Source organism: Callionymus lyra, chromosome 1 (genome assembly GCF_982586985.1).
Source record: "Callionymus lyra chromosome 1, fCalLyr1.hap1.1, whole genome shotgun sequence".
NCBI lineage: Eukaryota > Metazoa > Chordata > Actinopteri > Syngnathiformes > Callionymidae > Callionymus > Callionymus lyra.
In genome coordinates this window covers 2974365-3000307 of record NC_141818.1, presented here as the reverse complement: position 1 = coordinate 3000307, position 25943 = coordinate 2974365, and the positions used below count along the sequence as shown (strand labels likewise).

The 25943-nt window shown below is 37.4% G+C and overlaps 1 protein-coding gene across 3 annotated transcripts in view; it reads right to left on the bottom strand.

Annotated features, from left to right (window-relative positions):
• Window positions 1-1986: 1986 nt before the first annotated feature.
• The window catches only part of LOC148087438 (A disintegrin and metalloproteinase with thrombospondin motifs 12-like), a 39577-nt gene continuing 15620 nt past the window's right edge, over window positions 1987-25943 (bottom strand). Inside the window, exons 4-25 of one of the 3 annotated variants that reach the window (XR_015710823.1) lie at window positions 24486-24682; window positions 24349-24432; window positions 23029-23157; window positions 22820-22965; window positions 21549-21692; window positions 20109-20253; window positions 19953-20048; window positions 18468-18613; window positions 16810-16979; window positions 15839-15972; window positions 15652-15772; window positions 12060-12304; window positions 10452-10593; window positions 10260-10386; window positions 8901-9111; window positions 6994-7929; window positions 5978-6130; window positions 5733-5909; window positions 5523-5669; window positions 3554-3707; window positions 2396-3044; window positions 1987-2310 (exon numbers count right to left, since the gene is read on the bottom strand). Coding sequence is in view for 2 of the 3 variants with exons in the window: in XM_087788051.1 (XP_087644177.1) it covers window positions 2935-3044; window positions 3554-3707; window positions 5523-5669; window positions 5733-5909; window positions 5978-6130; window positions 6994-7929; window positions 8901-9111; window positions 10260-10386; window positions 10452-10593; window positions 12060-12304; window positions 15652-15772; window positions 15839-15972; window positions 16810-16979; window positions 18468-18613; window positions 19953-20048; window positions 20109-20253; window positions 21549-21692; window positions 22820-22965; window positions 23029-23157; window positions 24349-24432; window positions 24486-24682 (3914 nt within the window). In the remaining variant the exon portion in view is untranslated. Of the gene's footprint in view, window positions 3045-3553; window positions 3708-5522; window positions 5670-5732; window positions 5910-5977; window positions 6131-6993; window positions 7930-8900; window positions 9112-10259; window positions 10387-10451; window positions 10594-12059; window positions 12305-15651; window positions 15773-15838; window positions 15973-16809; window positions 16980-18467; window positions 18614-19952; window positions 20049-20108; window positions 20254-21548; window positions 21693-22819; window positions 22966-23028; window positions 23158-24348; window positions 24433-24485; window positions 24683-25943 lie in introns of all 3 variants that reach the window. The other 2 variants (XM_087788051.1, XM_087788052.1) reach the window with 2 other exon arrangements.

Sequence of the window (25943 nt, the reverse complement as noted above, 5' to 3'; positions counted from 1 at the left end):
AGTATAAGATTTTAAAAACTTCTACATTTCCTGACATGACGTTATGAGGCAAAAAGTGAGGGACACCCTGGACAGGAGGCCAACTTACCTCTGTATGTTTTCAACTATTGGAGGAAATCAAGAGTTCCACGAACGTGACGTGTTTTTACTTTGGTTTCATCCGACGCAGCTTCCGTGAGTGACATCACCTCACATTAGATAAAACACACACACACGGCGAGGACGACAAACGCACACTGACTGGGTTGTGAGGACACGACAGTGTTGTGTTTCTCCTTCCATTACTGCCGACTAACTCTCGGGACGAGGCTTGGATGACAGTGTCAGCGGAACCGGACCAATCTGGGCCAGATGAACCGGAGCCCTGAAACAGAACCGGCCGGTTCTGGAGTTGACACTCGATGCAGCTGCAACTCGCTCAAGGGCACCAGAGGTCGTGAAGGGAACGCAGGAAGTTCAAGGGTCTAAAGTACCATTTGCAAATTTGACATTTAAAAACTATTTTGCTGAAAGTAATTCGATAAAATCAACATCAAAACCAGAGAATTATACATTTTAAAGTGTTTTTAAAACTTCCAAGAAAGCATCTTTAATTTCCCTGAAGAATAAAAGTAAGTGGCAGCAGGTGTCGTCGCAGGAACCTCAAACTGAAACAGGTGAATGATAAAAGCTCATTACGATCGAAGGAACGCTGACACCAGGGGTTTATTAAGTTACACAACTAGTTCTGAACGTTCTCCTTTATTATACGTGTTTAGAGATTTGTTATCGACAGGTGCGGCTAGTTTGATGCTAAAGCTAAAGGCTAAGACGCTATCGGCTAAGATGCTAACAGCCAAGCGAGCTAACTGTTGCTGTTTTTAAATATTTGTATTTTATGTCCCAACGTAACATAGTTGTTTGTTTTAGAAATGTTTAAAACAAGTTTTCATCATAAATGTACTTTATAAAAAATGTATATAAATAAAATAAATGTAATTGCTACCTTTAATACTTATTTACTAATATTTTCTAAATTATACACATTTCTATTCAATATAAAAATGCAAATTTATACAAAACCTTCATAATAGAATTGAATTTACGTTTATGTAGAATAATATAATTTAAAAATATATCATTATATCACATTGATATATATATATATATATATATTATATATATATATATATATTTGATTCACAATGTTTTTTAATAATATAATAATAATAATAATAACAATATAATATTTCCATATATTTATTATTAATTTAGTCTCACAACACAATTTTATTTTAATTGTATTATATTTAATGTTTTATAAATACATGTTTGCGTCTATGATATAGTTTCTCTGAATTATGCATATTTATACAAAATAATAATCCATGTTAATGCAAAACTTTCATAATCTCTTTATTTTTCATATATTTATAAAAAATGTAGTCTTTACATTTTTTACATCTCTTTTTGCAAGATGTTGAATCCTGAATAATATGTTTATTAGTATTCTCTAAATCATACGTATTTTTATTCCAAAATAATAATCCATTTTAATATAAAACTTTTATAATCTCATCATTAATTTTTTCTCATTTTTATTTTTCATATATTTATAATTTTTCTCCCACATTTTTATATATATTATTAAAAAATAGTCTCACAATCCACTTTCATTTTAAGATGCAATTTATTCATCTTTAAATGAACAACATGTTCCTGTATCTATGATAAAGTTTATCAATATTCTCTAAATGTATACTTATTATATTCATAATAATTCAGTAATAAAAATCTTTTATAATATTAATTTAACTGAAAATGTTTTTAGCTTTTTCAAATATATTATTAGTGAGTATTAGTCTCAAAACCATTTTAATTTTAAGATGTATTTTCTTCATCTTTAAAGTTTAAAGTGTATAAGTGTGTTTGAGTCGTTGAATCCTTCGCACACGTTAAAAAAAACACGACTCGCTCCCAAAACAAGATTTTATTTGCAGTCGCACACGAGTCGTAACAAAAGAAGACAAAAAGCGTCACATTTGACGAACAGTTCAAACAGAGTCTGGGGCCCGAGAGGGATTGACCTGCAACGCCTCTGTCTCAGGGGTCAGTCCTGCACCCGGGGGGCCGCGTGTGCGACTCATTGTGTGTCCGTGAACACACACTCTGAGATGAAGAGAGCTTATCAAAAGAGGTTTTTTTTATTACACGTGTCAAAAAATAAAAATGTTTTTATGTACATTCTAAACACATAGAGCTGCTTGTTGTTAGCACCGTCACCAGAAACAGCAGGTTCCCAGTTCGACCCCAAACGTGGAGTCCAGCGGCCTCGCAAACATCTGGACGTCACAAACATCTGGACGTCGCAAACATCTGGACGTCACAAACATCTGGACGTCGCCAACATCTGGACGTCGCAAACATCTGGACGTCGCAAACATCTGGACGTCACAAATATCTGGGCGTCGCAAACATCTGGACGTCGCAAACATCTGGACGTCAAAAATATCTGGACGTCGCAAACATCTGGACGTTGCAAACATTTGGACGTCAAAAATATCTGGACGTCGCAAACATCTGGGCGTCGCAAACATCTGGACGTCACAAATATCTGGACGTCATAAACATCTGGACGTCGCAAACATCTGGACGTCATAAGAATCTGGACGTCGCAAACATCTGGACGTCAAAAATATCTGGACGTCGCAAACATCTGGGCGTCGCAAACATCTGGACGTCACAAATATCTGGACGTCATAAAAATCTGGACGTCCCCAACATCTGGACGTCACCAACATCTGGACGTCACAAACATCTGGACGTCACAAACATCTGGACGTCACAAACTAAACTAAGGCTTGTCGTAAACCACACTTTGGCTTTTAGATATCGTTGACATTTCGATGCAAACAAGATGAAGACGATGCTGGAGGCTACGACCTGCAGTGGAGGCTACGACCTGCAGGTGGCGCAACACTGTTTCTGCACCGACCGGAAGCTGCATCGACCCAGAAGCTTCAGTTTTTCGCAGAAACGAGACGACATGGTGTCTCTTTTGCAGGCTGGAGAAGAGAAAAGGAGGAGGAGTCAGGATATGGAAATGAATATTTGAACATAAAATATTAAAAACATACTGAACTTTTGTCACGATGCATGAAAATATGTCTTTATAGTAAGTAAGTAAGTAAGTAATATTTATTTATATAGTGCTTTTCGAGACCAGGGTCACAAAGCGCTTAAACAATCAAAACAATACTCAAAAAAGTACATACTTTAAAGATCAAGATAATACTGAGAACAACACGAAGAAAAGATCTTCAAATGTTGCTTTTTAAAGATCTTGTGAAGAAATAATAAACACGCTGAATTTACTAGTTACTTCCTGTATGTATTCGTAATATAACATATGATTAATAAAGTAAAACAATCAGATTTGTTAAAAAAAACATCCACACATTAACAAATAAAATCTTGCTGTTAAAATAAAAGCTTCTAAGTTAAGTTAAGTAAAACTTGTACGACTCAGTGGTTTCTGCGTGTGAACTTCAGGACGAGGGTTGCGAGGACACACCTGGTTTAGAGGGACACTCGTCTACGTTACACTTGCGAACACACTCAGGTTTGGAGACGTTCTGGCAGAGATGGTTCGGCATCTCGGTGGAGTCCAGCTCACTCACGCAGGAGACCTCGCGCTGCTGCCGCCCGCCGCCGCAGCTCAGAGAGCACTGAGGGGAATACTCTATACAATTAATACACTCAAGTAATGTGTTTTTCATCAAATATGAAGTGGGTTCAATGTGAAACTTTCATTTTATTACACTTTTCTTATTATTTGGACACAGTTGAACAACTAAACTGGCACAAAGTACTTCAGTGAAATAAATATATATATTACATATTATAAAGTTAGAAGTAAAATTGAAAATGTTAAATACAATGATGTTGTTTCCAAAAACAAAATAATAAAAATAAATAAACATAAAATAAAGATTACAAGCACTCTACTAATAATACTTTGTAATACTACAAAGCCTTGCAAAGCTACTCTGTGTAATACTACGAATCCTTTCGGAGTAATACTACAAAGCCTTGTGGATTATTACTACGAAGCCTTGCAAAGTAGTACGACATGCTTCTTTGTGTAATACTACGAAGCCTTGCGGAGTAATATTACAAAGCCTTTTGGAGTAATACAAAAAAGCCCTGTGGAGTAATACTATGATGCCTTGCGGAGTAATACTACAAATCCTTGCGGAGTAATACTACAAATCCTTGTGGATTAATACTACGAAGCCTTGCGGAGTAATATTACAAAGCCTTTTGGAGTAATACAAAAAAAACCCTGTGGAGTAAAATATGATGCCTTGCGGAGTAATACTACAAATCCTTGCGGAGTAATACTACAAATCCTTGTGGATTAATACTACGAAGCCTTGCGGAGTAATATTACAAAGCCTTTTGGAGTAATACAAAAAAAACCCTGTGGAGTAAAATATGATGCCTTGCGGAGTAATACTACAAATCCTTGCGGAGTAATACTACAAATCCTTGTGGATTAATACTACGAAGCCTTGCGGAGTAATATTACAAAGCCTTTTGGAGTAATACAAAAAAAACCCTGTGGAGTAAAATATGATGCCTTGCGGAGTAATACTACAAATCCTTGCGGAGTAATACTACAAATCCCTGTGGATTAATACTACGAAGCCTTGCGGAGTAATATTACAAAGCCTTTTGGAGTAATACAAAAAAAACCCTGTGGAGTAAAATATGATGCCTTGCGGAGTAATACTACAAATCCTTGCGGAGTAATACTACAAATCCTTGTGGATTAATACTACGAAGCCTTGCGGAGTAATATTACAAAGCCTTTTGGAGTAATACAAAAAAGCCCTGTGGAGTAATACTATGATGCCTTGCGGAGTAATACTACAAATCCTTGCGGAGTAATACTACAAATCCTTGTGGATTAATACTACGAAGCCTTGCGGAGTAATTCTACGAAGCCTTGCAAAGTAGTACGATAGCTTCTTTGTGTAATACTACGAATCCTTGCAGAGTAATAATAAATAGCCTTGCAGAGTAATACTACAAAGCCACAGGGCCGGGTCTAGGCAGGGGCAAGAGGGGGCCTGGCCCCCTCAAATAAATGTTGTGCCCCCTCAAACTTACATGTAAGTAAGTAATTAACAGCACAATGCCCCCTCAAGATTTGTGGCTGCCCCCTCATACATGCCTGTCTAGACCCGGACCTGCAAAGCCATATGGAGTAATACTACAAAGCCCTGTGGAGTAATACTACAGAGCCTCAGGAGTAATTTCTAGTCTCATGAAGGAACACTTGAGGGGTAATACTACCTTTTATACACTTTCATGGATTACTACCACAAAGCCTTGTGGACTGTGAGTTCTGACCAAAGTCATACTGAAACAATTTGACAGATTTTTGAGCTCCGTGTAAATGAGCCTTATAGTCCAAAGTAAGTAAACATAGTAAACACATATTAAGCTGACATGAGAGGTGAGTTGGATTCGTTCACCTCCTGCCAGTCGTGGCTCCTCCAGCAGGTGCAGGGCTGCAGGCTGCAGGTCTGAGTGCTGTTGGGCTTCAAGGTGCTGCTGCAGCTGTGGGTCTCAGGACAGTAGACCAGACGCTCCATCACGCCCTCGCCGCAGATCCCCGAACACTGCGGACCCCACAGAACCTTCAGAACCACGAGGACCCTCCTCCCGACACGCTCACCACCTACCGGCCCCCACGGCGACGAACCCCAGGCCAGGCACAGTCTGTGAGGGCAGCTCAGGGTCCCCAGGGGTCGGCTGGACACGGCCTGGCAGTGGAAAGGTCGCAGGGGTCGTTTGCTCTGGGTGTCGACGCACTGGACTTCCCGGTGCCGGCGGCCCGTCAGCGCACAGTCGTCCGGACACTGAGGTGAGGAGAGATCCCGTCAGAGGAGGAAGCTCCACCGAGGAGGGACTCACTCGGGGGACTCACTCTGGTCCAGCTGCCGGTCTGCCAGATGGCGCACGGCAGCAGGAGGCAGGTCCGGGCCGGGTCGGGCTTCTTCAGGCCCGCGCAGGCCTCGGGGTCCTGGGAGCTGCAGGCCACGGATCGCCACATCGCCCCGATGCCACAGGTCGTCGAACACTGGGCGAGGAAATTAAATTTAGATCTTTACTGGGGGGCAGAACCTTTTAGGAGGACCACAGGAACTTTGATGGTTCAATTCTGTTAGAGTTACATAAGAATTAAGAGTTCAATTTAACATTTTAAAAGGTGAAACTATGATTTTTTTTTAATTAAATGTTGTTTAAATAAACAAATACAATAATTTCGATTTTGAAATGTCGACTGTTTGTATTTAATCATTAAATTTGGTTCAAAAATGTAGGTAATGAATATTTTGTACACACAAAATCTATTTCTAATATTTTTTAAATTAATTTAATTAATTCAATATATTTTAATTCGTACGCTTTTAAATTCAGTATTAAAGTCACATGATGGTCTGTGAGTCTCGGATTGGCTAAAGTAACTATTAGATCAGATTAAATATAACTTTATTGATCCCTTGGAAGAATTTATTGACAAATTAGGATTTATTCCAACATTCCTTTTTTAATTGAACTTAAAAAGGCTACAATTTAAAAGATATTTCATTTGGAAAATATATTAAGAATTGATTTATTATTTATTTATATTTAAAATATCAAACACTTAATTTAACTATTAAAAATAATTCAACATTTTAATATGAAAAATATTGGATTAAATGATTCAATCAAAAATAAATGTAAAGCCAAAACAAAAAACTATTTTTAATACAAGAACTAATCAATTTCAACCCTTTCAATATTCTGAGTGACTTAGATGAGGCTTCATGAAACGTATCATGACACAGTGTCATTACCTAGAAAGACCACTAGATGGCAGCAGTTTCACCTCATCAACACCCGCAGTAAATGTTTTTGTTTTTGTTTACCGGGTTAAAAAAATCACTCGTCGCTCACCTCACTCCAGTTTCCCACATCCCAGAATACTTCGGCGATGGCGACAGGCCTGTCCGTCACGTCTCCCTGCTCACTGGCCGAGCTGCTGTCGGGGGCGTGGCTCGGCTGGTTCTTGGCCCGGTTCACTTTGGGCTTTTTGGAAGGCGAGGCTTTCTTGTTGGGCTTCTTCAGTTTGACCACCTGCACTGTCGTCTGCGGCCACACGGTGGCGACGCTTTTCCGCGTCGTCGCCAGCGTCGTGGTGGTTGCCCGAGGGGTCGTCGTGGTGACACGAGGGGTTGTTGTCGTGACTTTAGGGGTTGTCGTGGTGACCCGAGGGGTCGTTGTGGTGATACGAGGGGTCGTCATGGTGACCCGAGGGGTTGTCATGGTGACCCGAGGGGTCGTCATGGTGACCCGAGGGATCTTGAAGCGGGTTCTGGTAGTTCTGCGTAGGATGGAGGTGGTTCTTAAGTAAGTGGGCGTGGTCTGTAAAGTGGGCGTGGCCATTGTTGTTGACTTCCTGTCGGCTGTCGTTGTCGCGTCCAGGTCGATAATCCCGTCTTCCGTCTTGTCTCCAGGAACGAACGGGTCTTCTTCAGGCGTGCTCCCCTCCTCCGTCTCATCCTCCTCTTTCTCCGGAGGATGTTGTTCTGTCACGACGCTGAAGTCCTCGGTGACCTCCGGCACAGAGGTCGTGGAGACGAAGGGCGTCGTGTAGTCGAAGGCGGGCGTGGTGGACGGGACCAGGAATTTGGTCGGATTCTTCCTGGGAGGGAAGACGCGGCGGTATTTGGGGGGAGGCCCCGGGCGCCGGCGCAGACTTGAGTTGGGGCAGGTCTTGAGGGCGCACAGGGACCTGGAGCGAGGTTTGGTGGCCGGGTCACATGGTTGGTTGGGTCCCAGAGCACAGGTGACCAGCCTGGACCGGACGCTGCCGCCGCACGTCAGTGGACACTGAGGAGATTCAGCAGCTTTTAGACATTTTTGTTTGTTAATCCAACACTTTTATGAATCAGTTTGTTTATAATTATCACAAATTGTTATTTAGAAAAATTACACATTTATCGGTTTTTGATAAATTCCCAAAACAACATTAGAAAATACTATTTTTTGTTGTTTTATAAACATTTTTTACATGTATTTTGTCAAAGAACACCCAAACTTTTAAAAGTTGTCATCATGTTTTTTCTAAAAATAATAGTTTTGTACAAGTTTATGAACAATACAAATAATAAATTAATGAATTAATGTTGAAATAAATTCAGTTTTTCATTTTAAATTCATTGTTATTATAAAAATAATTGTTTTATATGTTGTTTTATAATAATGATTACAATATTATCATTATTATTTATTAATATATATGAATAAAAATGATAATATTGTAAAATAAAAAATAAAATATTTATCTCATCACTAATTAATTTATTATTTGTTTTGTTAATATCATTTTTGAATATATATATATAGTATACAGTATATTATTTGATATATGTATAAATATTGTTATACAATTTAAAATTAAGCTTTAATTTAAACAATTAATCAATGTATTCATTTAGTTAAATAGTCATATGATATTACAATTAAAAAAATGTCTGATGTATTTTAACAAACAAAAATCACTTAAATTGACCAAAAGATAAATAACTTCAATATTTTACATTTAAAGTTAAACTACTTTAAAATAATTGAATAAAATTAAAAAAAAAAGGCTGATCTTAACCCTTGTGTTATCTCAGGGTCAAGTTGACCCACAAACACATTATCGGGCCTTAGATACCGGATCCTGAGATAACATATACAGTATATCTATATATATCTATATATAGATGTAAATATAGATATATATCTATATCTCTGCACACTCTGAGAATGCTTTAACTTGATGATGAATATAAGGAAAGTATTAAAAAAGCTCTCACCTCCCCCCAGGGTCCAACTTGCCACTCCTTCCCGCACGGCACGTCTCTGCTGCACGGAACCACAGGTTTGGGCTTCAGCAGGTGTTTACACTCCATGGGGTGCAGAACCCTCTCTTCTCCGGACACTGTTCGCACACACAGCACCGTCCGCTGGCGTGTTCCGTCCGACCCGCACGTGGTCGAGCACTGCTGCCAGCCCCCGACCCACCACCTGAACCGTGGACCACAACTTTTATCTGGAGAAACACCTGATGTGTTCGGAACAGTTTGATGTCAGAAATGATAAAAACGACTTATTGTTAGGAGTTTATTTACTTCTTTTGATTCATTCTTTTGTGACTTTTTCTTGTCCTTTCAAATGAAAATGAAAATGTATTTTGGTTTTAAATTAAAAGGTTGATGTTATTGTTTGACTGTCAATGAAGACAATTATAATAATATAATCTATGATTTAATGAATTTAAAAGAAAAAAAAGGAAAGACAAACAAACAAATAATAAAGTCTATAAAAACATGTTTAAATAGTAATGGACAGACAGAGATAAATTGTTATATTATAAAATGTTTTTAGAAAAAAAGAAATAAATATAAAAAACAGCTTCTTAACCTTTTTTTTAAATGTTACTCATTTAGTAGTATTGATTTTAGAAGATTTTAAATAATTAGATTGAAAAATCAACCTCTATGTGTAAAATATTCATGAAAATATTTAATTATTTTTTTATTCAATTATTTAGAAAAACAAACACATTTTTAATCTCATCAAATAAATGATTTCATTGCAATATATGTGTTTTTAAAAAAAGCCAACAAATAACCTTTTTTTAAACAAGTTTACATTGTTGTGACACACAAACTTATAAAGTTATATTATAACATGTAAATCAGAGAAAAGAAAAAAAGAAAAATAAAATAGCAAATGTTAATCTTAAATAATTGTTTTATTCAAGTCTTTAGAGATCAATGTTAAAATGAATAGAATATTTATGTTTAAAAAAGACACGATGATACAAACAAACCAAATAATAAGACACCAAGGTTATATATGAATTAAAAATAGTTTAAATAGGTAAATAAATCTGAATAAATAAGAATACATCGATAAATTGAAAATAATATTATAAATATTATATTATTATTAATAAAGAGCTTTTTTTTAATTATAATTCATGTGTTTTATTCATATTTATTAAACAATTTACGTATCAATTAATATGGAAAAACTCTATTTGACATTTTCTGTTATTTTGAAATGTTATTCTATGATTCTATGGTTGATTTTTGTCAAACGCTTGATAATAGTTTGTGATGATTGAATATATCAGGTGGTTTTCTCCTGGAGTGAGAAAGAAAAGTCACCTGGCAGGACAGTCCATGTTCTTGCACTTCCTGTGTCGCTCCAGAGGTCGAGTGTCAGGGTCGCACAGATACACGTCCACGACACCCACGTCCACCTCGAAGCATCGGGTCGGCTGGTGTTGCTCACCTGAGAGCGACGGGGAACATGAATGAGTTTCTTGTGGAGTCAAGAATTAAACCAAAAAAACCAACCCATTCCACAGGTGGTGCTGCAGTCGGTCCACGCTCCGTGTCTCCACCTGTACACGGGTTCTAGGATCTCATTTCCCGTCATCCTGGTCTTCTTGACGGAGTACTCGTACTTCAACCCCGGGTTCCTCTCCTGAAACAGCAACTGTACGACAACAGGACACGACACACGTGTGAGTCACGCACTAGTAAAGTGTCAAACAACACGAGCAACAATCGAACCATCTTTTAAAAATCAACCTGATCCACATGTTTGTCACTTATGACATGAAACAATATTGAACATAATAATCTTCCATTTATCTCAGGGTCAATGTGACCCGGAGGCCCGAAAACAAATCTGTTTGGAGGTCCTTCACCTTGACCCCAGAGACAACACAAGGGATACTACAAACACATTTTATTTCAGGCCTTCGGGTCACCTTGACCCCGAGACTACACAAGGGATACCACTAACACATTTGTTTTTCGGGCCTTCGGGTCACCTTGACCCTGAGATAACACAAGGGATACAACAAACACATTTGTTTTTTTCGGGCCTTCAGTTCACCTTAACCCTGAGATAACACAAGGGATACACGTACACATTTGTTTTTAGGCCTTCGTTCGGGTCAGTTTGACCCTGAGATAAAAAAAGGGATACAACAAACACATTTGTTTTTAAGCCTTCCGGTCACTTTGACCCTGAGATAACACAAGGGTTAACAAAAAACTGACAAAATTATGTTAGTATATTTAGTATTTAGTGTCCTTTATTTATTGAGATTTTTAAGTGTTTTTTTAATAAAACCTTTTAATATTTTCGAAATTAATTAATTTTATTTTAAACAGAGTCTGATATTCTCATTTCAATAATAAATAAAATTTAAAATTTAAAATTCAATACAAAAAAAAGTACCAAAAGCGACCTATCGCGTTTGTCGTCACGTGATCGCCTGCGAGTCGTACGATTAGCTGAAAATTCGAGTAGCTCTATTTCTGTAGTGACTGGTGACACTTTTAAGTACAAATATATAGAATTGTGTGCATTTATTTTTTAACTATTGGAATTAAAATATCAAACTCTATGTTTAAAAAGAAATTCATTCATTTTTAATTGTCAAATATAACATTTTAATATATAAACTGTTGAATTCTATTATTTAAAAAAAATCGAACTGCTTTAAAAAAACAGCATTTCAATAAAAAACGTTAAATTAAACCAATCAATATTCACATTGCACTGATTTATTATTGAGCTTTGGAGTAGGATTTAAAACCAAGAGACTGAAATAAACTGTATCTTTGAATGTATTTTATTTTATTTAATTTCAAACATATTGTCTCATATAAAAGGCACAATTTAGACTAAATATTTTAGGTAATACAGAATATATTCCATCGTAGTTTCAGTTAAAAAATCCCCACTGAAACATGATGAAAGTAGATTTTTATATTTTCAAAAGCTCATTAGATGGACGAGTCACGAAAGGCGCCGGTTTCTTAGACCCTTACGTGATCCTGCAACTGGGAATCGAACCCAAAACCTTTTAAATGGATTTCAATAATAACCCTCCTGAACTGCAGGGGGCGCCCAAGACAGTGGCTTGATAATCGACGGCGTAACGGTACCTGGAGCACGACGGGCTCTCTGGTGGGTCCGGGGGCGGTGAGGTTCTCCATGTTCCCCTCGCGCTCGTAGTAGAAGGTGGTCCCGCCCGCCTCGTACTCGCCGTTCCACTGGATGATGAAGTTCCCGTTCAGGAAGTAGTCCTGGGTCTCCGGCCTCCTCAGGGCCAGGAAGTTCCCGGCCTCCTCCGACTCCATCACCAGGATGTCCCGCGCCCCCTCGGGGATCACACCCACATCCATGTACCCTGCGGGAGTCAGGTGGGGGGGGGGGGTCACTAGACGGCCCACCATGGCTGCTCACATCCAGACCACCACAGGTTCTCTCTGATCTTTAATAGCGGTGTGTGTGTGTGTGTGTGTGTGTGTGTGTGTGTGTGTGTGTGTGTGTGTGTGTGTGTGTGTGCGGCGTGGGGGGGCACTGCCCCGTCTCGGCGTTTTATTGTGTGTGTATGATGGGGGGGGTGCACTTTAATGATGTTTATGCAAAGGTGTGCGATTGTGTGTCTGTGCCCGAGAGCGTCGTTTTGAAGTCTCCGCACATCTGGCCCCCGACTCGTGCGCACTCGTACACACAACATTTTCGGGGGTCGCACACGCGCCCCAGAAACAGACGCACAAATTAAGACGCAACGGCGGGAGCGACAGCTGCACAGTGAGGAGCGGGCGGCTGCCATGGCGACCGCAACACAACAAGCGGGGAAAAAAAAGAAGGCGTTTCGTGCTAATTGTCCTGCCGTGAACTTCCACCTACAAGTTGTGTCGTCCTGGACTGTTGTTGTGTTACAGTTACAGACAAAAAACACTGAACTCTGACGTGCGAATGAAAGTGCTGCCCCCTGGTGGACTAGTGGAATAAAGTCGAGTCAAGCTAACTAGTAGGCGACTCGTTGTGTGTTTCATGGACCGCGGGAGGAAACCAGAGTGTGCAGAACTTGGCGACGACCGCACAAATGTTGTCGGTCGGGAATCGAACCTTCAACCTGTGAGGTTGTCGCATTGGAAGTGACTCATCACCAGATCACACACACACATCTATGGGGGCAAACGTGACTCATTAAAATTCCCGACCGCCCCCCAGAGAGTTCCCAGAATCAAGAGTTACAGATCAAAGCCACTTCCTGTAGCGATGAGTTCACTGAGAGGGAGTGAGATTAAAAGAGAGAGAGAGTGTGTTTAGAGAGTCTGAGAGTGAATTTATTACTAATAGGTTTTTGTATTTTTAAGAAAGCCTCACTAAATATTAGGGATGTTGTTGAGCGTTTTATGGACCGTATTCTTCAGACTATGAGGTTCAGTTTAAATCCTTTTTCAAAATCAACTGCATTTATAATTTATTTGTTTTATCTCTAATTATAATTAATGACCTCGAGCCCATTTGATGTGATACACAGTGTTCAGAAGTCTGTCAAAATGTACGACTTTGGTAAACTATGAGACACGCAACGAGGCTTTGTATATCTACGCGAGACTCCGTAGTATTACTGTGATAGACTACTTAGTTATACCCCGCAAGGCGCCGTAAGATAAGATTTTGCGAGACTGTGTAGTATTTCTCTGCAAGACTTTGTAGTATAGCTCCTTGAGACTCTGCAGTATTACTCCATAAAGATCTATTATTCCATGAATGTAATATTACTTTGCAAGGTGCCTTAGTATTACTCAGTATTACTACTACGCCGTGGTATACTCTATGAGGCATCGTAGTATTACTTAGCAAGGCGCCACACTATTTGTTTCAAGCGGAGCCGTAGTATTACTCCATGAGGCATCGTAGTATTACTCTACGAGGCAGCTTGGTATTATTAAGTAAGGCGCTATAGTATTAGTCCATGAGACACTGTAGTACTACTTAGTCAGTCGACGTAGTACTACTCCACGGGCCAGCATGGTATTACTCCACGAGGAAGCATAGTATTACTCTGTGAGGAAGCGTAGGATTACGCCACGAGGAAGGGTAGTATTACTCCACGGGCAGCGAAGTATTACTGAACGAGGAAGTGCAGCATTACTCCACGAGCAGAGAAGTATTACTCCATGAGGCAGCATAGTATTACTTAGCAAGGGAGTGTAGTATAACTTAGCAAGTAAGCAAAGTCTTACTCCGTGAAGCAGAGTAGTATTACTCCATGAGGCAGTGTAGTATTAATTAGCAAGGCAGCGTATTATTACTCCCTGAGGCAGCATATAATTACTAAGCAAGGCAGTGTATTATTACTCACCAAGGCAGCATATTATTACTAGGCAAGGCAGCGTATTATTACTAAGCAAGGCAGCATAGTAGTACTCCCCAAGGCAGTAGAGCAGGGGTCGGGAACCTATGGCTCGCGAGCCAGGTGTGGCTCTTTTGATGATTGCATCTGGCTCGCAGATTTCGGCTTTTCAGATAAAACATAAAATATTATCACTTGTTTCAGGGGTGGACAATACGTCGATCGCGATCGACCGAAGCTGTTGCGAGTAGATCGCGTGATTTAATAAAATATGATATAAGAAAATAGTAAAGAGAGCTCTGATTGGCTGCTGTGCATGTCAATCAAATGGTTATTGTGCCGATTGGTTGAAAATTTGATTGACATGCACAGCAGCCAATCAGAGCTCCTGCCTCTTCCACTGAACGCACGGAAAATATCATATGAATCGAGAATAAAAAGAGCAAAACGTCATTTTATGCAATTCAGAAAAACGATATAGAATTATAAGCTTGTTTTTTTTAAATAATATATCGAACCAAATAATGTGCGTTTGATCGCTTCAGGTTCTTCTCTACGAGAGTCACAGAAACATGACGTCAGGTCCATCAAAGTTAAGCTGCAGGTTTCAATGAAAGCGCAATAAATGCTGGTTTTCCTTTTGTGATCGCGGTTCTTAAAACACACTTGCATTAATACAACATCACATGATGACTATTTGTAAATTACCTTTATCTCACGAATGTAATAAGAATACGCAGAAACACAAACACGTTAAACAGGTGCAGGTGAAACACATTCTAATGACGTCAGAGACGATCAGACAAAGCGATGATGATGTGAAGTTTTACATCATTTAATTAATCCACTTGTGTGATTCATATCAGACATGTTTAAAATTAACAAATATAAACTGTTAGTTTGAATTCATGTTTTCATTTGTTTTTTCATGATCACAGAAATGGAGAAATTTTAGTCTTGTGCTTCATTTAAATATGATGGACATATTGAAATGGAGGCATGGAAAGGGATGAACCCCTCTGAATTCTTTGTTGATTTTGATGAACAAAGGAAAAGGGCTTGAATTCGTGTCAAGCACAGATTCTTACATCTGAATATTATTTATATGGCTCTCACTGAAATAAATTTCCAAATATTTTGCTTTCATGGCTCTCTGAGTCAAAAAGGTTCCCGACCCCTGCAGCAGAGTATTACTCTGTGAGGCGGATTAGTATTACTCCATAAGGCAGCGTAGTATTACTTATCGAGGTGATGAAGTATTACTTCACAATGCTTTGTAGTCAGGAGCCTACTACGAATACTACGAATCCTTGCATAGTAATACTGCAAAGCGTCAACAACAAAGTTAATGCGCCTCATAGATCAATACGGTAAAAACTCACCAAAACCCTCCTGATGGTCGAAGGTCTTGTAGATCATCTGGCAGCTGTTTCCGTCTCCCAGACAAACTCCACAGCGGTCGTCCACGGCGTTGGAGTCGATGCCCCAGTCACAGCCCACCTCCTGTGGACACACACATCAACACTGCTACACAACCAACAACACAACGACTACACTCGGACACACTACCTTACACACTCCGTTCACACACACGTTCCTGGAGTTGTTGTTCATGAAGCAGGGGGTTCCGTCCGACACCGTCTCCAGCATCTTCTCCGAGAAGAACTCGTTGACGGGTCGACAGTGGAGCTCACACGGGTTCACTGGCGGGGAAACAAAATGGAGGCTCGTGTGAGTCGTACATGTTGTCACTTCATTTAATGTAAATATCAATGTAAATTAAATGTACTTTAATCTAAAATATTTGTTCAAGTTAACAATATAAACTGAGATGGATTCATGGAAATATATCAGTGTCATAAGAATATAAAATGGTTGAATTTAAAATGGTTGTAATTGTTTTATTGTTTAATTTAAATGTTTTTTTTAATCATAAACACACTTTTATTAATAATTTTGTTCAATAATTTCTATGTTGAAACGTTGAATTGGTTTTAAATTTAATAAGTGAGTATTAAAAAAAAGAGGTAATATATAGTTCGATAATCTTGTTCCAATAATTGAGATATATATTTATATATATATATATATATATATATTTATATATATATATATATATATATATATATATATATATATATATATATATACACATATCATTTCTAAATTAAATTATATTTATTCGTTGTTAAATTAAAACATAATAGAACAATACTAGCACCAGAATATACCAAAATAGTAGAATTTAAAAATACAATAACATCAAACTTTTAAGTGTAAAATCATGTTAAAATAAATTCAAATATTCCACATTTTAAATTCCATTATTTAAAAAAAACGTATTCGACCTTTCAATATAACAATTATTTAATTCAATAATTAGAAAATGAAGTGCTTGATAACAATCTTTCAATAAAAATATTGATTATATCAATATTCTGATGGCACTTAGGATACTTTCGTGATGATAAGGTTAAAGAAAACACAATATGTTATAAACACCGCCCTCTAGTGGCTGTCAAGTAGAGTGCATGTCTTACGTGGGTTGGAAACAGGGATCCAGGTGTGCAGCATGTTCTGATACGGAACCGTGTCGAACTCGCTGCACTGCATCTCCCTGAAGGTCGGAGACTCGTTCACACACTTCCTGGTGTTGCAGGTGCGATAACGCTTCCTCTCGCCCGTGCAGTACTTCCCCCCGAACTCCGGTCTGACGGACAGAAGGAAAATAAAGAATTAGTCGCTCCATGTTTCGTCCACGTTTGCTAAGCTAACGGCTAGCTAGCGTCTCAGTCTTCAAACCCCCAAATGTTTTTGCTCAAACCGAACTAACTTTCTGTATCGTCGACTACCAGTAACATAACCAACATCCATTTGTAAACAATATTATGAGCAGAAACACTTTAAAAAGACAATAATTATCTGTAAAACATACATGATGCGTTCAAAGACTCCTGCAAACAGGAACCACAGTTCAATTGGTTTAATTTACAAGTCAAATATGATGATTATTACGTGTTTAGCCATGTTTAGCTTCCTATGCTAAATGTAGTGATTTAGTGTTTATTTTCCCGCCAAAATTGGTTGTGCGCTTAATGTTGGAAATACTGTTTTAAAGAATATTTAAAGTCAGATTTGTATAGTAAATATTTGTAATCTCTTTTTCTGTATCTGGAATAAACACGACTTGCATTGGTGGATTTAACAGTAGCATTGCTAGCTAACTGCAGCCCACACTTTTATATATATACACTTTAAATGTCTCTTTTTTATGTTATTGAATTAGATTTTATTCATATTTATTTTATTCTATATGGTCAATGCAACAAAAAATCCTTTGTTGTAGTTTTGACGATAAACATTCCTATCATTGATTGAATATTTTACTTTGAAACTAGACCACCAAAAATTTTCTTTTGGTTCAATTTTAAATATTTTATTTTGCCTGTAAATTAAAAGTTTGAAACACAAATACAAAATAAATGTATTCACTGTCTCCTGTGGTAGTTTACTAGGATTCAATATTTAATTTTTAGTATTTCAATAATATAAAAATAGTGAGTAAAAAATGTAATTCATTATTTGTTATATTAAAAGATTTAATTAGTTTTTATTAAATAATTCAATTATTTTTATTTATATAATTCAATTTAAATTTCAACATTGCAAGGTTGAATTATTATTATTATTATTATTATTTTTAATTAATAAAAAAAATCAGGATATTTTCAAAATCAACTACATTTTTTTTTTAACACATAGAGTTTGATATTGTAATTCCAATAACTAGAAAAAAAAGTTTTAAAATCAATCTTTTTTAAATTCAATATGTTGGTAGACAAAAGTTATAGAGCACTGAGCCACTTGATCCAACAGCCAATCATGTGACGCCGAAGCGATCATGTGACGATGTAGATGCACCAATGAACAAGCTCAGTTCAGTTTAGATCCGGTGTCACTTTTATACCAACATTTCTATTATTGATTATTGAATTTAAAAGGCAACAAATGAAAAAATATTGAATTTTAGAAAACTTGTTTTTTAATTACTAGATTAAAAATATAAAAATCTATGTGTAAATAAAATATAATTCAATTTGAAAATATAAAAAAAAAAATACACATTATTCAATTAAATCATTTAAAATAAAGAAATTAATTCAAAATTCAAATAAATGAATAAATCATTAAACCTCACTTGGGGTTGTTACACTCTCTGTCCGCCGACTGGACTCCGGCGCCGCAGGTCCTGGAGCAGAAGGACCAGGAGTTCCAGGGACCCCAGCCTCCGTTCACCGTCTCCGGGAGTTTCCCGACGATCACACACTCTCCGGAGATGCACCACTAACACACACAAACATCACAGGAGATGCACCACTAACACACACAAACATCACAGGAGATGCACCACTAACACACACAAACATCACAGGAGATGCACCACTAACACACACAAACATCACAGGAGATGCACCACTAACACACACAAACATCACAGGAGATGCACCACTAACACACACAAACATCACAGGAGATGCACCACTAACACACACAAACATCACAGGAGATGCACCACTAACACACACAAACGTCACAGGAGATGCACCACTAACACACACACACATCACAGGAGATGCACCACTAACACACACAAACATCACAGGAGATGCACCACTAACACACACAAACATCACAGGAGATGCACCACTAACGCACACAAACATCACAGGAGATGCACCACTAACACACACAAACGTCACAGGAGATGCACCACTAACACACACAAACGTCACAGGAGATGCACCACTAACACACACAAACGTCACAGGAGATGCACCACTAACACACACACACATCACAGGAGATGCACCACTAACACACACAAACATCACAGGAGATGCACCACTAACACACACAAACGTCACAGGAGATGCACCACTAACACACACAAACATCACAGGAGATACACCACTAACACACACAAACATCACAGGAGATGCACCACTAACACACACAAACATCACAGGAGATGCACCACTAACGCACACAAACATCACAGGAGATGCACCACTAACACACACAAACGTCACAGGAGATGCACCACTAACACACACAAACGTCACAGGAGATGCACCACTAACACACACAAACGTCACAGGAGATGCACCACTAACACACACACACATCACAGGAGATGCACCACTAACACACACAAACATCACAGGAGATGCACCACTAACACACACAAACGTCACAGGAGATGCACCACTAACACACACAAACATCACAGGAGATGCACCACTAACACACACAAACATCACAGGAGATGCACCACTAACACACACAAACATCACAGGAGATGCACCACTAACACACACAAACGTCACAGGAGATGCACCACTAACACACACAAACATCACAGGAGATGCACCACTAACACACACAAACGTCACAGGAGATGCACCACTAACACACACAAACGTCACAGGAGATGCACCACTAACACACACAAACGTCACAGGAGATGCACCACTAACACACACAAACATCACAGGAGATGCACCACTAACACACACAAACGTCACAGGAGATGCACCACTAACACACACAAACATCACAGGAGATACACCACTAACACACACAAACGTCACACACTGATCCACGAGGACGAACACCAGCCCACCTTCTCGTGACCACAGCGGGTCCCGTCGATGGGCGAGTCCAGTTTGGAGCGACAGGATCCGTTGATGGAGCACCAGAGGATCTGGCAGACGTTCTGCTGGGACACGAGAAACCATGGGAGCGGCCACTAGGGGTCAGTGTCGAGGGTCAGACTCACGTCCACCTCCGTGCAGACGGTGGCGTCGGGTCCGTACTGCAGCTGGCACTGGTGCTGGGTGGTGTAGCGCAGACCCAGGTGGGCCAGAGGGGTGCTCAGGTCCCTCTTGGAGGGACGGTCGTCCAGACAGAAGCCCCAGCCTCGACTGAAGACACACGGATCCCGTGAGTCACAACAAGAGACTCTACTGTCTATTTCAAAATAAGAGCATCAACTTTCAAACAACATTTCTCTTCACACATGAGTCGAGGCTCTTTCAGAGAGTTTGTCTTTTGGCTCAGCTCTTTTTTAAAGTCCTAATGATACTGTGACGTCTTGGTTGAGTTATGTATTATGGTTTATTCACTTAAAATCTAATAATATATATATATATATATATATATATATATATATATATATATATATTACATATATATAGTAAAAAAATATATATACACTAACAAAAACTATATATACTTAATTTTTATATAAACATTATCTTTCATGATATTTTACTTTTATTAATCCATTTAAATTACCTTTTATTTATTTTCTGGATTCATGACATCATTTTATTAACAAGGCGAAAGGATGTTGTTGTTACTATATTATCAGTATACTTATACTTATACTATATATATAGTATAATAATATAATAAATAGTATACCTCATTTGTTAAGGACGTTAACAAAAACTTTCATGATTTGTTGCACTTCTTTTTTTTATCCATTTATATCCGTTTGATTTTCTTTACTTAAATTAATCAATATTATTTTTTTCATTATTTATTGTACCTTTTTTAAAATGCTTTATATTCATTATATAATGTTATTTATAAAGTATTGCACATATTTGTTTTCAGTGTAGTTCATTTGTTATAGATATATTTTTAAATACTAATGTATTGTAAATGTTAAATGACTTATTTTACCTATTTTTAATATATAATAATACGTTTTTATTACCGTTTTTTGGTATTTAATTTTTTTTTTCACAATATTTTATTTAATGTATTATTGTCATCATTTTTGGTTTACTATATATTTGCTGTATATTGAGCTACAGATAATAGATTTCATTACGTATATTTTTGATTAAATATTATTATTACTAGTATTATAAGTAGTAGTATACGTAGTATAGTAAGTATTGAGGTTCACATTTTTTATTTACTATTTTCATCATTTTTGTTTATTATGTCATTATATATATTTTGTTAATACATACATTTGTTTGTAATTATCCTTCATTTTTTGACATATTTTTAATAATATTTCATGATCTATTTTATTTATTGATTTATTTAAAGAAAATTGCTTTTATTAGATATTTCTTTAACTTAAATGATTTAAATTATTGTTATTATTACAGTCAATATTCTACTCTCTGGAGGTCAAGAAAGGTCAAGTATGTCTGGAGTGTGTTTGAGTGACAGGTAAGTTAGTGATGGTGGTTCTCACTCCAGGAAGCGCGTGATGTAGTCCTTGGAGCAGGTGGACCAGGTGAGCGGCGAGCTGTCGTACATCAGTTGTCTGGACATGATGAACGGATGTCGTCCTTCCAGCTCGCAGTCGTTTCCTTGGCCGTCGTGATGGATTCCAAAGCTGCAACGAAACATCTTGAGCGTCAAACAAATCACTCCAAACGTGTTTGACACGAGATACAAAACACATGCAAACTTATTTTATGTCCAGAAACTATTTTCACGAATAAACATAAACAGGTTCATTATACTTTTGTTCTTTTATGCTTTTTCAAAGTGTAGATTCTTCTGTCTTTGAGAAGTTTGATTTTGTTTTTTCTTGTTTAATTATTTTCTTTTTCTGTGTTTTCACCGAGAATTTTGACCATTTTTCAAGCGTTATTTTAACTTATAAAATATCTTATATGAACCTATGAACTCAAGTGATATATATGGATGGATTCAACTTTTTCAATACAGACAAAATGTAAATTAAATAATTAGAAACAATTAAATTCAACTTTTTAATATATAAATTATTAAATTAAATAATTGGAAAAAATCAAATTCAACTTTTCAATATAGAAATTATAAAATTAAATAATTAAAATAAAATCAAATTCAACTTTTTCAATATAGAAATTGTTATATTAATTAATTAGAAAAATGAAATTCAACTTTTGATATATAAATTATAAAATTAAATAATTAGAAAAAATGAAATTCAACTTTTCAATATAGAAATTATAAAATTAAATAATTAAAATAAAATAAAATTCAACTTTTTCAATATAGAAATTGTTATATTAATTAATTAGAAAAATGAAATTCAACTTTTGATGTATAAATTATAAAATTAAATAATTAGAAAAAATGAAATTCAACTTTTGATATATAAATTATAAAATTAAATAATTAGAAAAAATGAAATTCAACTTTTGATATATAAAATATAAAATTAAATAATTGGAAAAAATCAAATTAAACTTTTTTAATATAGAAATGATGAAATAAAATAATTAGAAAAAAATCAAATTCAACTTTTACTATATGTAAATTATTCAATTAAATAATTAGAAAAAAAAAACCTAATTCCAATTTTTCAAAATAGAAATTATGTATTATTGTATATTTTGTTAGTTTTCACATTTGAAACTCATCCGAACATACTAGTCTTGGATCCCGCTGTGTGACAAATACGACTCTTTTTCTCATCCTTTTTAATTAATTAATTATTGTCCCAGTGTGGCCACCGTATCAGAAACCCACCTGTGTCCCATCTCGTGAGCGATGGTGAAGGCCACAGGAAGGCCTGAATCCTCGTTGATGTTGCAGCTGCGGTGAGGCTGACACATGCCCGACAGATGAGAGAGACCCAGGGTCTCACACGGGGCGTTCTTGCCGGCACAGATGTCCTTCCTGGAGAGCACGGGAACCTTTAGAGATCATGGATCAACCTTTGACCTCCAGGGGTCGACTCGCCTGGTGACCAGCACGGCCACGTCGTGGTGCGCCGGGTGGGAGTCGCTCTGGGGGTTCAGGTTCTTCTGCCACGCACAGAAACTGGACAGTGTGGTGTCGGCGTGATGGACGATCTTCAGACCTTTCTGTGGACGACAGAGTAACGAGGGAAGTTCAACTTGTGATTCAGTTTTAGTAGAAGAAAAAACTAAAACATTGATTGTCAAAGGATGACACCGCAAGGCTGCCCCCTTCTGGTGGAGTTTGGAATACGTAGTTTGAAGCCGCATTGTACAATATTTAATATTAGAATAAATAATTACTTTTATATATATATTATGTTTGTGTGTCTATTATTTTAATAAAATATTTTAAAATGCATATGAAATATTAAACGTGAATCGTTCAAATGGTGGTAAAAATGTTTTTTTTCTCAAATGAGATTAATTTTAAAGGACAACAGTATAAGGTGAGAGTAAGAGATTTGGAATTAAAATAAGGATTAAATACATGCATATCTTTTTGGGTGGTTTTAAATGTTGGAAACCACATTATACATTATTTATCCTTCTTATAATTCTTTTTTAATGTATATATAGATATATATGTGTGTGTCTGTGTGTGTGTGAGAGTGTGTATATATAGTATGTGTGTGTGTATATTAATGCACACAAACCAGAAACAAATCAACGTTACATGCTTGTAAATGCATAAGATTAAACAAATACAGGTAATTAATTAATAAATTGATGCTGTAGTTTGATTACATATTTAATTTAAATCATGTGAAGATTTCCTATTAATATAGTGAGCATGTTGGTAAAAGAACAATTGTCAAAAAATGTTTTTATTTTCTCAAATTGAACTTATTTTGAGAGACAATATGATCAAATCAAGTCCCAGAAGTCAATTTATTGTCAATTAAAACAAGGATTATTGCATATATATATATATTTATATTTTTGGTAAATACACTTGTAAATAATACAAATAATAGAATAATAAAAAGCTCTTTTGACCAAGTATATTAACAATAAATTGTAATAATTATTACAGGATATAAAATGGAAATAAGATAGAAATGAAATAAAGTGAAATAGATCAAGAACCATCAACAGTGAATGAAAGTGGAGATTGTGTCATTCCTGGCGCCGTCTTGTAATTATTAGTTTAATGTTTTTATTAGTTTAATGTAATACTTGTGAAGATATTCCTTCATTAACAGTTAAATGACCTCATGAAGTTTCCCTGGTCGCATCTATAATGTTCTCTCACGTTATGACCTTGATATTCTTCACTTTCTTCATCTCCACTTTTATTCAAGAACTTTGACTCACTTCCTCTCCCTGCAGCAGGATCAGATGCACCAGGATGACGTGGATGGCGTTCCCGATGCTGGCGTCGTGGAAGATCCCCGCCACCTGCGGACGAGAGGTTGAGACCCCTGGTCGTGGTCCTGACCCTGGAGACCCACCATGTTCATGAGGGTGAAGATGTAGGACTCCACGTTGTCGCCGCCGTGATACTCGATGAGTTTGGAGTCGGCCACCACCATGGTCTCCACCCAGCGCTCCCTGCTGACCGAGCGCCGACCTCGAGGTCGTGACCTCTCCTCCTGCTGCGTCCTCTCCCAATCCTCTCGCTCGCTCTCCGACCGGACCCGGTCCAGATCTGGAAGACGGACAGGTGCTTGAAGTGGAGGCGAGTCGTGACTCGTCTTGACTTCAGGTGTAAAATGTCAATGAAAAGAATCAGTCGTTTGTCTGTACGTGTTCGTAGACTCTTGAGCAATGATGTGCAATGTGTGTGTGTGTGTGTGTGTGTGTGGGGGTGTGTGTGTGTGTGAGTGTGTGTGTGTGTGAGAGACGTGAGTGAAGAACAAGACTTTAAATCATTACAAGGAGGAAACAAATGATCAAAGTCTCAGATTTAATAGTTATAGAATGAACAGATTAACTTTTAGGATGTTCTGATGGACAGACAGACGTAGATTGGAAGGATAGATTGATGGATATATTATTAGATGGATGGATTGATTGATGGAAGGAAAGATAGACATAGATTGGAAGGATAGATTGATGGATATATTATTAGATGAATGGATTGATGGATGGAAAGATAGACATTGATTGGAAGGATAGATTGATGGATATATTATTAGATGGATGGATTGATGGATGGAAAGATAGACATAGATTGGAAGGATAGATTGATGGATATATTATTAGATGGATGGATTGATGGATGGAAAGATAGACATTGATTGGAAGGATAGATTGATGGATAAAATATTAGATGGATGGATTGATAGGTGGCTGGAGGGTATGGATGATCAGATGGATGGATGGATGGTTGGTAGATGAATGTCTGCAAAGATGCACAAATAATGGATGGATGATTGGATAGATAGATGGATGGATGGATGGATGGATGGATGGATGGATGGATGGATGGACGGTAGATGAATGTCTGCATAGATGCACAAATGGATGGATGATTGGATAGATGGATGGATGGATGGTAGATGAATGTCTGCATAGATGCACAAATGGATGGATGATTGGATAGATGGATGGATGGATGGATGGTAGATGAATGTCTGCAAAGATGCACAAATGGATGGATGATTGGATAGATAGATGGATGGATGGATGGTAGATGAATGTCTGCATAGATGCACGTATGGATGGATGATTGGATAGATAAATGGATGGATGGATGGATGGATGGATGGATGGATGGATGGATGGATGGATGGATGGATGGATTTGTTTAAGGATGGACAGACAGTTGGATGATGGGAGCTGGATGGTTGGATAGATGGAGGGAGGGATGGATGAATGAGTGGATGGACAGTTGGATGATGGGAGCTGGATGGTTGGATGAATGGATGAATTAATGGTTGGATAGATGTATGGATGGACAAATACAT